Source organism: Microcebus murinus, chromosome 7, assembly GCF_040939455.1.
Source record: "Microcebus murinus isolate Inina chromosome 7, M.murinus_Inina_mat1.0, whole genome shotgun sequence".
NCBI lineage: Eukaryota > Metazoa > Chordata > Mammalia > Primates > Cheirogaleidae > Microcebus > Microcebus murinus.
The window spans coordinates 3,634,690-3,647,492 of NC_134110.1; the positions used below are offsets into that span (position 1 = coordinate 3,634,690).

General features: G+C 51.6%; 1 protein-coding gene across 2 annotated transcripts in view; it reads left to right on the forward strand.

Moving 5' to 3' along the window:
• Nucleotides 1–12,794, forward strand: part of AP3B2 (adaptor related protein complex 3 subunit beta 2) — a 41,700-nt gene extending 28,906 nt beyond the window's left edge. For both annotated transcript variants that reach the window (XM_012763227.2, XM_012763228.3), the window contains exons 17-26: nucleotides 245–353; nucleotides 991–1,114; nucleotides 1,453–1,636; nucleotides 1,792–1,852; nucleotides 2,174–2,280; nucleotides 2,471–2,699; nucleotides 3,136–3,220; nucleotides 3,450–3,547; nucleotides 5,417–5,555; nucleotides 5,679–12,794. In XM_012763227.2, the coding sequence (XP_012618681.2) occupies nucleotides 245–353; nucleotides 991–1,114; nucleotides 1,453–1,636; nucleotides 1,792–1,852; nucleotides 2,174–2,280; nucleotides 2,471–2,699; nucleotides 3,136–3,220; nucleotides 3,450–3,547; nucleotides 5,417–5,555; nucleotides 5,679–5,829 (1,287 nt within the window). In that variant the 3' untranslated portion in view covers nucleotides 5,830–12,794. The remainder of the gene's footprint in view (nucleotides 1–244; nucleotides 354–990; nucleotides 1,115–1,452; nucleotides 1,637–1,791; nucleotides 1,853–2,173; nucleotides 2,281–2,470; nucleotides 2,700–3,135; nucleotides 3,221–3,449; nucleotides 3,548–5,416; nucleotides 5,556–5,678) is intronic.
• Nucleotides 12,795–12,803: the final 9 nt, after the last annotated feature.

The window sequence follows — 12,803 nt, forward strand, 5'->3', positions numbered from 1 at the left end:
TCCCCTCCCCCGTGTGCTGTGCGCCTGGGCCTCCCCTCTGCTGTCCCCTCCTTGGTTTGGCAGTGCCCCTCTGTGAGCAGTGTCCCCTCCGCTCTGTGGGCAGGGCCCCTCTCCCCCTCCCCCATTATTCCCTTCTGGACACAGGACCAGGTAGGGCCAGAAGAGGTGGAGCGAGGGGTAAGAAAGGCCTGTGCTTTCCTTCCCCACCTCCAACCATGACGACACGGAGCCACCCCGTCCTCAGGTACCTGAGTGGACCAAGTGCTCAAATCGGGAGAAGAGGAAGGAGAAGGAAAAACCCTTCTACTCGGACTCTGAGGGGGAGTCAGGCCCCACGGAGTCTGCAGACAGCGGTGAGGAGATGGGCGGCGTGTGGCCCTCTGCGCTCTGCCTGCGTGTGCTCCTGTGTGACTGTCTCGGGGTGCATGTGCGCACGGTTGTGCGTCTGAGGGGTGCATGCATGCACGGTTGTGTGTCTGGGGGTGTGTGTGCACACGGTTGTGTGTCTGAGGGGGTGTGTGTGCGCACGGCTGTGTGTCTGGGGGAGCATGTGCGCACGGTTGTGTGTCTGAAGGGTGCGTGTGCGCACGGTTGTGTTTCTGAGGGGGTGCGTGTGCGCACGGTTATGTCTAAGGGGTGCCTGTGTGCACAGTTGTGTGTCTAAGGGGTGCGTGCGTGCACGGCGGTGTGTCTGAGGGGTGTGCACCTGCTGTCAGGTGCTGTACCAGTGTTTGTGCACCTGAGGGATCGCGTGTCCCAGGTGTGTGCGTGCTCGTGCAGGTCTCTGTCCGTGGAGCTGTCTGCGTCCCAGTCAGTTCCAGTTAGCGTCTGGGGCCGGGAGAGGTCAGAGGGCTTTGGGGCTTCAGTGCTGAGCCTGCAGCTGGGACCCCAGGGCGCCTGCTCGGAACCCAGGGAGGCGCGCATGTGGTGGGGGGGCGTGCACGTGGGGGGTGTGCACGTAAGCGGGGGCCTGATGCGGTCCTTCCACAGACCCCGAGTCCGAGAGTGAGTCGGGCAGTAAGAGCAGCAGCGACAGCGGCTCTGAGGAGTCCAGCAGCGAGTCTGATAATGAAGATGAGGATGAGGATGAGGAGAAAGGGAGAGGCAGCGAGAGGTAAGAGGGGAGCCAGCCAGACGGCCGGTGGGCCACTAGGTCTCCCGTGGAAAACAAGGGCCAACGCTCAGCCCTCACCAGTCTCCTCAGAGCCCCCGAGCTCCTCCTCCTCTGGCCAGCTCAGGCAGCTCTGAAGCCTCGCGGGGGAGGCGTGGAGAAGCAGCCGCTGACTCGGAGCCTGAGGGGCATGAGCTGGTTTAAGGCGCTCACTGGGCCCGGCCATAGGAGCCCAGGTGCCCCACCTGTACCCCGTCATTTTTCAGGGCTCCCCCTGCCTCTGCGAGGAGAGGAGGGGTACCCAGGCCAGGCCTGAGGCCTGTTTGCCCACTTTCCTCCAGCGAACAGAGTGAGGAGGAAGGTGAAAAGAGGAAGACGAAGAAAAGGAAGAAGGTGCCAGAGGGACAAGGAGAAGGCTCGTCCTCAGATGAGGGCAGTGATTCCAGCAGTGGCTCCTCGGAGTCCGAGGTGACATCGGAGTCTGAGGAGGAGCAGGTGGAGCCTGCCGCCCGCAGGAGGAAAACAGTGAGAGCCTGGGGGCAGAGCGGGCTCTGCTCCCTGCCGGGCCCTCGCTGCCAGCTTCCTACCGTCCAGAACACTCCCCATGGTGTCTCTACCCAGCCCAGAACAGGCCAGGGTGCTTGCCTTCCTCGCACCCACGTCCCATCTTTCTCTTGCAGCCTCCCAGCAGCAAAAGTGCCCCCGCAGCCAAGGAGATCTCCCTGCTTGATCTAGAGGACTGTGAGTTTGGGTGGCAGAAGTCTCCAGGGGAAGGAGGCCTGGGGGCTGTGACTTAGAAAGGTCCACAGGGCTCTGGATCAGGTTCTTTTAGGTCTTGAGGGCGTGGGGCGGGGTGCAAAGAGCAGACAGAACACAGCTCCAGGCCTCAGAGGGCAGCAGGCCACCTCCCCATCTGGGCTGGGTCTAGCAGGTATTTCTCCAAGCGGCATGCCTCGCTGTCCGTGGTGCTGAACTGTTTGCTCCTTGAGCCCAGGGCTCTGTGCTCAACCTGAGCCAACTGCACTTTGCCTCTCCCTCATCAGTCTTCCTTTCTACCCCCAGTCACCGCTCCCAGTGTCCAGCCCGTGTCTCCCCCCACGGTTGTGTCCAGCAGTCTGGCTGCTGACCTGGAGGGCCTGACGCTCACAGACTCCGCTCTGGTGCCCTCGGTGAGGAGGATGGGGAGGGACACACCTCCGTGCTGCAGCCTGTGGTATGCAGTCGTGCATGGGGGTGTGATGGAGGTCCTTTGGAGAGCTTTGGAGAGCTTTGTGTCCCCATTGCTGGATGGCCGTAGGTGGGGACAAGGCTGGGACGGGCTCTCTCTTTCTCACTCATTTCTGTCCCGCCCAACTCTAGCTGCTGAGTCCAGTGTCGAGCGTTGGGCGGCAGGAGCTGCTGCACCGCGTAGCAGGCGAGGGGTTGGCTGTGGACTATGCCTTCAGCCGCCAGCCCTTCTCTGGGGACCCCCACATGGTGTCTGTGCACATCTACTTCTCCAACAACTCCGATAACCCCATCAAGGGCCTGCGTGTGGGCACCCCTAAACTGCCTGCTGGCATCAGCATCCAGGAATTTCCTGAAATCGGTGCGGAAGGGCCTTGGATGAGAGTGGAGGGGGAGGTCCCGGGGGAGATACCCTCCTGTGCCAGGCCAGGGGCAGGCTATGGGGACATAGAGATGGCATCTCACGTCCATGCCTGGTGGATAAGACAGACTAGCAAACACATGAGTCCGTATCAGGGCAGGAGGTGTTTGTGGCAGAAGGCTGGGCCTTGGTTGTTTAAGCAGGGGCACTTTTGCTCTTGGGAGGCTGTTTCAGGGATGACTTAAATAGGGATGAGGGTGGGTAAGGATAAGGGGGCTTAGAATTTAGGACAAAACCAGGAACAGTTTCCAGTGGCCCGGAAAGCCAGGATTCAATAGAAGGCTGGGCAGCTCTGATAGTGGAGGGGACAGTGGGGCTAGGCTGGTTCCAGACCTGTCAGGTGATGGTTCCCTTCCTCCCCACTCCCCTGCCTCAGAGTCCCTGGCACCTGGAGAATCTGCCACTGCTGTGATGGGCATTAATTTCTGTGACTCAACCCAGGCGGCCAACTTCCAGCTGTGGTATGTGTTGAACCTGTGGTGTGGGTGGGAGGGTGGGCTGGACAGAGGCTGGGTCAAATGAGCCAGAGCTGCAGGTGGCGTCAGTGGGGATATGTCAGGATCGGGCGGGTCTGGAAGCCAGGCCCTCAGGTCCGACCTCACTCTCCTGCTGCCTCTCGACAAGGTAGGAGGTGATGGGAGAGGGGCTGGCCTTACTTCCTCTCCCTCTGTTTCCTCCCACCCCTCCCAGCACCCAGAATCGACAGTTCTACGTCTCCATTCAGCCACCGGTGGGGGAGCTGATGGCCCCCGTGTTCATGAGTGAGAACGAGTTCAAGAAGGAGCAGGGTGAGCGCTCCCAGGAGTGGGCAGCGGGGACTGGGGAGAGGGTGGTATATAAGCTGACTCCATACAGGTGCTTGAAAGTGAATTAAAAAACAAACAAACTGATTTTAGAATTTCTGGCTTAGATGGTAAGGAGAATGGTGGTGCCCTTCACCTAGCCCAGGGGTTGGTGAACTTTTTCTGCAATGGGCCAAAAAATAAATGTTTTAGACTTTGAGGGTCATGTGGTATCTGTTGCAGTTGCTTCAACTCTGCTGTGTTTTAACACAAAATCAGCCATAGACAACATGTAAATGAGTTAGTGTGGCTGTGTTCCAATGACGTTTTATTCATAGACACTGAAACTGCAATTTCATATTAATTTCCATGTGTCATGAAATATTAATCTTGTTTTTATTTTTTTCCCAACACTTTAAAAACAAACAAACAAACAAAAAAACATCATGGGCCATAGAGGGGGTGGGCTGGCTTTGGCCTGTAGGCTGTAATTTGTAAAATTCCAGTTCTAGAAGAAACACGATCCCCCTTCCCTTAGTTAGTTTTGGATAAGCTGATTTCGAAATGCATTTGGGAAATTGATGAGGAGATATTTATTAACAGTATGTGATTGAAAATGTGGGTCTGTGCTCAGGAAACACTTTGAGGCCAGAATCAGGAGCGTAGAGGTGGTGATGGAAGCTGTGAGTATGAGGGAGATGACCCTGGAGGGTGGCAGGGATTAATAGGGACAGAACCTCAGGGGAAAGCTGTGTTCTACGCAAGAACTGGGTGGAGAGATAAGAGAACTAGCAGAGGGAGAGGTGCGAGGAGAACCAGGAGAGGTGACAAGACAGAAGGTGCCTCAGGGAGGTCTGCAGGCCACGATGACCAAAGACCTTCAGAGTCAGCGTGCAAGGGGCGGCTGCCAACCTTAGGGCGAGCGGGTCCTTGCTAAAGGAGGGACAGAGGCCAGTTGCAGTGGGGTGAGGGAGACCAAGGCTTGAGAAATGGAGTCTTCCATGGAGGACTTTGGCCATGAAGGGGGAGGGAGACAGGCCATGGACGTGATGAAGGACTCACTTCCAGAAATGATTTTTTGGAAACAGGGAGACTTCAATATGAACAGATTGAAAGGACAAGGGCAAGAAAATGTTGTTAGTTGGGAATGAAGGGGATGGGAGACACAGAAGAAGGGACATCAGTTCTCGAAAGGAGGAGAATGGGGAAGCAGCAGAGGGAGGAGAGAGGCTGAAGAGAAGGCTGCTGGCGTGCAGGGGATAGAGGGAGGAGCTCTCATAGCCCAGAGGCTGCTCGTGGAGAGGAGTGGTCAGCCTGGAGAGCGAGGGGCCCTGGGGATGCTGTGGGGGACTTCAGGAGCTCTGGCTTGGTCTGGAGCTGCTGCCACAGAGGCGCAGTAGGGAGCCTGTCTGTGCAGGCTGCACATGACTGCTGGACCCTGGCCAGGAGTCTGGCAGCCACCTGTGATCCCTTCATGAGGGCTCAACCTCCAGGGCTGGGAGGGAATTGAACAGGGGTTTGAGGGCCACCCAGGAAAGACCAAAGGGTGTGAGGTCCAGGATAGGGGAGCCCTCTTAAAACTGACTGGTCACCAGGTCCAGTGGCCCAGATGTCTGGCAGGCACAAGTGCTAAATCAGTCTTTGCTCAACGTGGATGAAGCCCTGGGACGTGGGGGTCGGGAGGCTGACAAAGGCTCCCTGAGGGAGGGCCACATCCAAGAGGGAAATATCCCCTCCCAAGACTGATGAGGGAGACTCTGACCTGCCCTTGAGGCCTGCCCAGCCTGGGAGAGCTCGATGGACGTCTGTAAGCAGCCCAGCTGCTGGCCTCTGCACCCACCACGCCTGTGCCCTCATCGTGATCTCTGCCCCCAGGAAAGCTGATGGGCATGAACGAGATCACAGAGAAGCTCACACTTCCAGACAGCTGTCGGAGTGACCATGTCGTGGTACAGAAAGTGACTGCCACTGCCAACCTGGGCCGCGTCCCTTGTGGGACAGCCAATGAGTACAGGTACTAGGCCACCAGTAGAGAAGAGACGGGCTCTTGGGGGGACGTGTTTTGAAGGAAGGGCCCCACACCCTTCCAAATCCAGTGCCTTAGAAGCTCCCCACCTTTTTTTCTGTTCTCACCCAGGTTTGCAGGGAGGACGCTGACCAGCGGGAGTCTGGTCCTGCTGACCCTGGACGCCCGGCCAGCTGGAGCTGCTCAGCTGACCGTCAACAGTGAGAAAATGGTGATTGGCACCATGCTGGTGAAGGATGTGACACAGGCTCTGACCCAGTGACTCCCAAGTGCTGTGACCTCTTTGGCTTCCACCCAAGCCTCCCCCATGACATCTGGGCTATGAGTCCCTCTCACTCACCTTCCCTATCTCTCATCAGCCTGCTCATGCCAGATAGCATCGAGGGGTCCTCTCTGCCTCTAGTCATTGCCAGGCCCCTCCTCCAGTCCCCTCCCCATGAGTTCCTTAGTGACCTGTGCAGAGGGAGATGGCAGCTGCTCCCTTCAGACCTCCCAGTTTCTGTAGCTATTTACGTAGCAAAGCCTCAATAAAATGCCTTCTCCCCAGAGGCTGGCTCACCTCACCTTCTAAGGGGGTTGGGGGAGCCTGCTAAGGGTGACTGTGTTTGGCCCTGTGACCTTGCGGGGCTATGATTGACTCAGGAGCAACTCTGGCTGGATCCCCAAGGTTACTGTCTCCAGGACAGGGTGCCTAGGAGGCTTTAGGCATCTCCAGGGAAGAGACATCTGAGCAGGGATGGGGAGGCCAAATAGGAAGAACCCCTTGGTCCTTTTCGGAAGCCTCTGCAAAAGCAAGTCCTCTTCAATGGCTGGCAGACCGCCTGGTCACCTTGTGGGCCCTTGGGAAGGAATGACTCCTAATATGGGGAATTCCTCAAAAAGGTGCTCAGTTCAAAATATGTTAACTACATCTGAATGTAGGGTGTGGTGGAGGCCCCAACCTGGCTGGTAGGATGACCCACCTGGCCGTCTTAGAGGGAGAAAAGAGAAGATGTGCAACTGTGCTTCTCAAACCACCTTGTGTCGAGTCACCTGGGCATCTGTGGATTCTGCTCAGTCGGTCTGGGTGGGGCTGGGATTCTGCATTTCTAACAAGGTACCAGCAGCTGCTGCTGCTCCATGTACACACTTGAGCAGTGAGGAGTCTCCACACCTAGGATGAACCTGGTGGGTGCAGTGAGGGTCAGGACCTTCCCTGACACCTGTCCTGGTGAGAAGAGAGGCTGAGTGGTCACCGGTTCCAAAAGGTATAAAAGGCATTTTGATGTGTTCTGCCAAAAAAAAAAAAAAAGAAAAGTCTGTGATCAAATACATTTAGGAATCTTGAATGTCAGTGAAACAGTTCATTTCCCACAAGGCTTCTCAGAGAATTGACTATGCTAATGTGCATTGTGACCACCTCTCCCTTTTGAGGGGCTAGAGCTTGCAGATCCCCAAACTTGGGGATGTAGAATGATGTAGAATGCGTTTCCCACAGAACTTGATGTAGAATGCGTTTCCCACAGAACATCTTGATTGACCGGGTTGCAAGGAGCACAATCCAGTGATAGTCTGAGAGGTGGTGCCTGAGCCTCTGATCCTCCGTGACCAGGACTTTAGTTCTTTGGCCTTACGTCCCCACAGCCCTGCCACTTCTGCACCCCTGGGCAAGTCTGTTCATGAGCAAGACAGGGAAGCAGGTGTTCTCCCTCAAGGAGGGAGAACAAAGGCAGTGGCAGGGGACAGCCCTGCCTCTGGCTCTGGGGATTTACTAGGCACGGTGGCACCAGGGAGCAGCTGGAGTTGCTGCTTCCCTGAGAGCTGATCCCCAAAGTCTCCCTGGAATCAGTGTTTGTCACTGCAGGTTCCGAGATGGCACTGATCCGCTAGTCAAGATCCACTCGAACAGTGGACTCGTTCTCACTTCTGCCTCTGAATCAGCACTGCCCACGGCACTGAGAAAGAGGGTGGGGCCATTTCCTAAGAAATTTGAACAATGACCATCAGAGAATTCTTTACCTGCCTTTATTCTGCATCAAAGCCCCCCACATGGATTCTGTAGGTAGGAACCAGAAGTGCAGAAGACAGGTCCCTTAACATTCTTCAAGTGGCTCACAGTCGAGGTTCCCAGAACCTCCTGGAAAGGGCACCAGCATCTCCAGGCCGGAGTGAGTGCGGAGAGCCGGAGACTTTGGCAGCAGCTCTGTGTTGATGTCTCTGGCACGTGTCCCAGGCTTTGGGATTAGCAATAACAGCTCTTCATAAGGAAACGGTTCCGGTGCTGGCTGCAGGGGACAGGCAGGAAATAGGAGAGCAAGATTGGGGGGGGGGGTGACTCTGCGCTGGACAGGAGGAACCCAGGTGGAAGGGCTGCATTGCCGGGTAGCAATTTCCTACCCAGGCAGGGGTGGCAAGAAAAGCTTCATCTTTCCTTGCTTGCACCCCTTTTAATGAAAGGATTTGTTCTGTAAAATTTGGATTTAGTCAAATGCCACACTTAAGGACCTAGAAGGCCATATGTGCCTTAAGGCAGCAGGCTCTCCACCCCTGGCACCTGCCCCAGTTCTCAGCCCAGCCCAGCCCATTTCTTCTAAGGCTCTAGGTCTAAAGCCATACCCCCCCCCACGGCCCTGCCACATCAGTGTCCCTGAGTGAGTCTCCAGGGATAAGACAGGGGCCTGCCTAGCACACACAGGTAAAAGTAAGTCAGACGTGCACAGGCTGAGCTGTCCCTACTTCCTCCCACAGCATTGTTTTCCCAGCCCATATGACATCCTATATGTTGTTACTGGCCCAGGTCTTTGTCACTGTGGTGACGCTATGTCTTCAGGGCCTTCACGGACTGGTCACAGGCTGCCTGGATCTCAGCTGACAGGGAAATGCCTCCCTGGAGCAGTATTGATGGGGCAGCCAAGGAGCTAGCCCAGGACTGCAGGGCAGACTGGAGAACAGGTTGGCAACAGTTCAGAAAGAATGCTTCCCGTCTTTCCAGGCCCTGAATACATTCTGCCCCTGTCTTTGGGACCATTTTAAAAAAACTTTAAGTTTTAGTATTTATATTTATGAATTTATTTGCTAAGTTCTGGGTTAATTAAAATATAAATTTATGAATGTATACATTTACATAATTTATAAATGTCTGAATGTTTAAGTATAATGTTCCCACTAAAAATTGTACAAATCACAGGTGTACAACTTAAGATTTCGTAGCATGAATAACCCATGTAAACAACATCAGATCAAGAAGCAGCGTGACAGCACACCTTCCTCTTGCCTCCCTCCAGTTTAGGGCAGCGTTTTATTTTGCTCAGAGATTACAGAGCCCTGAAATATTGAGCCCTGTTGAACTGTTGTTCAACACCAGACTCCAAATGGCAGTGGGATCTCACAAAGCCAGCATGGACTTGTGTCTAACCATGCCAACACACTGGCACAGGCTTCTCTCTGGGCTGCTAGAGATGTGTTGCCAATAACCCCCACAGCAGGGGTGTGGGGTGTGGAGATAATCAGGGTTGTCGTCTTATTTTTGGCTAGGGCAGCATGTAAGGGAACAGCTCTAGGGAAGAAGGAATTCTTGAGAGCTTGGGCAAGGTGACCTTATCTAGTCCTTGATGTGCTGGGGCCCCAGCATCTGCACCTCCAGACGGAAGTCAGGGAGAGGTGGGGTTGGTGCTTCTCCTGGGGACCAACGCAAGACTGAGAGCCTGGACTCCAGACCCTCCTGACAAGAAGAGCTGCATCTTCTCAAGTACATCTCTAAACGTCTCAATTTCCCCAGCAGAACAAAGGGGATGGCCTCTCTAGGCGTCCACCAGCCAGCACCCATCTTCAGCCTCCAAATCAGCACCCAGTGGTCCCTGCTTCCCAGGATTTGCACCCTTGAATCATCCCCCCTCCCACATTTTTATCATGGATGTGTGTGTGTGGATAATAGGATGTAAGTGATAGTATGCCATTTCTGGGATTAGGTTATAAAAGTCTTCGTACCTCCACCTCAGTTGGGGCTCCCTGCCTCATATTTGCTCTGGAGGCCAGCTGCCATGTCTGGCGCAGCCCAATGGAGAGGTGACAACATGAGGCTTTTGCAAGCACCCACGTGAGTGAGCTGGGAAGCAGATCCTCCAGTCCGAGGCAAAGCTCCAAAGGGCTGCAGCCGTGAGAAATCCTGAGCAAGAACCACCCAGCCAAGCCATTCACAGATCCTGACTCTCAGAGAATGTCCGAGATAATACATTCTTATTGTTTTAAGCTGCTTAGTTTTGGGGGTAACTGAACAGCAATAAAAAACTAATACAATCCAGCCTTTGCTCCATCTCTTAGGGTGCTGGAAAAGTCCTCAGAGGTTGCCTGGGTCACCAGCTCTGGTCTTCAGAGCACTTTGCTCACACACTCAGTGTCTGAGTGGCACGACTGTGTTGCTCGGACTGGCACATGAGGGCTGACTGGTAGTAACACTTTCAGGAATTTTGTGAGCCGCATGATGTCACACTGATAGTTTGAAATCACCCTGGCAGGAGTATTTATGCCATGCAAAGAGGTGAGTACTACAAATCCCTTCCCTCCCCCAGGCAAATGTCAAACATCTGCCAGCACATCACTGCCCTTGATTATACCCTTCTCTGGCTCTTTAAGCAATTGCAATGTATTTCAAGTTTAAAGAATAAAATATCCGTGTACTGATCATTCAACTTAAGAATCAAAGCCCTTATCAGTTCACCCTCATTTCATGAGTTCTTCCTTTCCCACCAGAAATAAATCATCATTCTGAATTTTCTGTTTATCAATGCCATGTATTTTTTACATAGATTTGTTCCTGAACGGTACATAGCATTGTACTTTTTGATAGTAGCATACTGCATGTTTTAAAATTCTATATAAATGGCATCTTAGAGTACGTATTCTCCTACATCTTGCCCTTTTCACTGTATTGTTTCCGAGTCATAGTGACATGACTAGCTTTATTTCATTTACTTATATATAGTATTCCATTGTATGACTATACCATAATTTATTGATCCATTCTCTCCTGTTTGTGGGCATTTAAGGTTATTTTGTTTTGTTTTTCCAACTACAAACAAAACAGCTATAGGCATTTTACTCATGCCCCTTAACATACTTTCCTAGGAATGGAATTTCTGGGTCATAGAGTATATACTTCTTCAGCTTAACTACAGAACGTCAAATTGCTCGCCAGAGTGGCTGTACTTCATATCAAGAATGTTTATAGCAGCTTTTTTCATAATAGTCCCCAAACTGGAAACAATTCAAATTCCAATCAACAGGACACTGCAGAAGTACATTATGGTATATCCATGCAACGAGATACTACCTAGCAATACAAAACAATGAACTACTGCTACATGCAACACATGGATGGATCTTACAGACATGTTGAATAAAAAAAGCCAAAACTCATATAAAGTTCTAGGACAGGCAAAATGGATCTGTGATGAAAGCAGTAAGAATAATGGTTATCTTGAGGATGGAGTAGTATAAAGTGGGAAGGGACATGATGGAACTCTATGGGGGTTCTGGAGAGAGTTTATGTCTTGATGTGGGTGGTGGTTACCTGAGTATGTATGTAGATAAAAAAATCATTGAGCTGTACACTTCAGATTTGTCCACTTCATGCACTGTGTGTCATCCCTCCATGTAAAAAACAAAAGCACAAACCAAAGTGGCTGAACCAGTTTACACCCTCATCAGCGGTGATACTGCTGTTGGGACAGTGAGACTTTTACATTTCGTCCATTTGAGGAGTACGAAATGGCATCCAATAGTGGTGTCACTAGCATTTCCATGGTTACTGGTAAGGGTGGGCATCTATTGATATATTTATTAGCCATCTGGATTTTCACTCATATCAATTGACTATTCCTATCTTTTGACTATTTTTCTATGGAGTTGGGTTTTTTCCCCCTCATCGATAGAAGTTAAATTGTGAATTTCTTATTCTACTTTATGGCTTGTCTTTTCAAGTTTTTATTTTTTAGTTATTTTTTAAGGAACAGAGGTCTCACTATGCTGCCCAGGCTGGATTTAAACTCCTGGGCTCAGGTGATCCTCCTACCTCAGCCTCCTGAGTAGCTGGGAATGCAGGTATCTGTCATTGTGCCCAGCTTTCAAGTTTTAAATAGTATCTTTTGATAAACCAAGGGTTTTATTCTCATGAGGTTGAATTTATCATCTTCTTTTATATCTTGTGCTTGTTTCTAATTTACAAAATTCATCCACAGGCTGAGTAATAAAAATATTCTCCTATATGTCTATATTTTCTTCTAAAAATATTTCAAGTAAAGCTTTTCACATTTATATCTTTAACTCACTTTAAATTTACATGTGGGTATGATGAAAGGCAGGGCTGATCCACTCTCTTTTATCCTATTTAAAAGGACATGAAAAAAACAACACGGTCTGTTCTGTACAGAGCTTGGCAAAACTTGAGCAGAGGCTGTGTGTCCACTTTACCTTGTGGTCTTGAGTTCCAAAGTGAATCCCCTTTCTGCTCTTTTGCAATCAGGAAATTCTTTTCTCTCAGCAATCTCCTCTCTTCTTTCAGCATGTGGTGGAAGCACTGATCACCTGAGCATATAAAAGACTACAAGGTCCCTCCTGTCCCCCTAGTACATGTATTTAGAACTCAATCCAATCATAGTTACACTTAAAATCTGTCTTGTAAATCTGGGGCTTGACTGCAGAGACAGTGCCTGGCATGAGAACAGTAGCGGGGCCTGTTTGCCCTCGCTACTTCTGCCAGTGACCAGCTATGGGGACTTGACTGAGTCATTTAGTATTTCTACCTCTACTGCTTTCTGCACCTGCCCTATGGACTGTGGACATCTAGTTAGAGGGACTGTTTTTCCTGCATGAGCTGCAAGTGTGGGCAGGGAGCAAGGACTCACGCACACCTGAGCCCATTCCTTATTTGGACTCAGTCGCCTCTTCCCTCACCATCTGCAGTGAGTTCTGGGGTCATTCACAGGGAAGTGTACACATAAGAAAGCTGGAAGTTTTGTTCTCATCTAGTTAAGACTTCAGGCTCTGAAACCAGAACTCTGGTTTGAGTCCTTGCTCTGCCACTTCTAGCTGGGAATCCTTGGGCAAGTTACTTAACTTCGTTGAGCTTCAGTTTCCTCAACTGCAAAATGAGTTAACACAGGCAAAACACTCAGAGCTGTGCCAACCACAAAGTAGGTCCCTCGGTGAAGAGGAGCTATTATTATTACCTGCAACAGGAAGTTTAGGAAGAGGGATTTT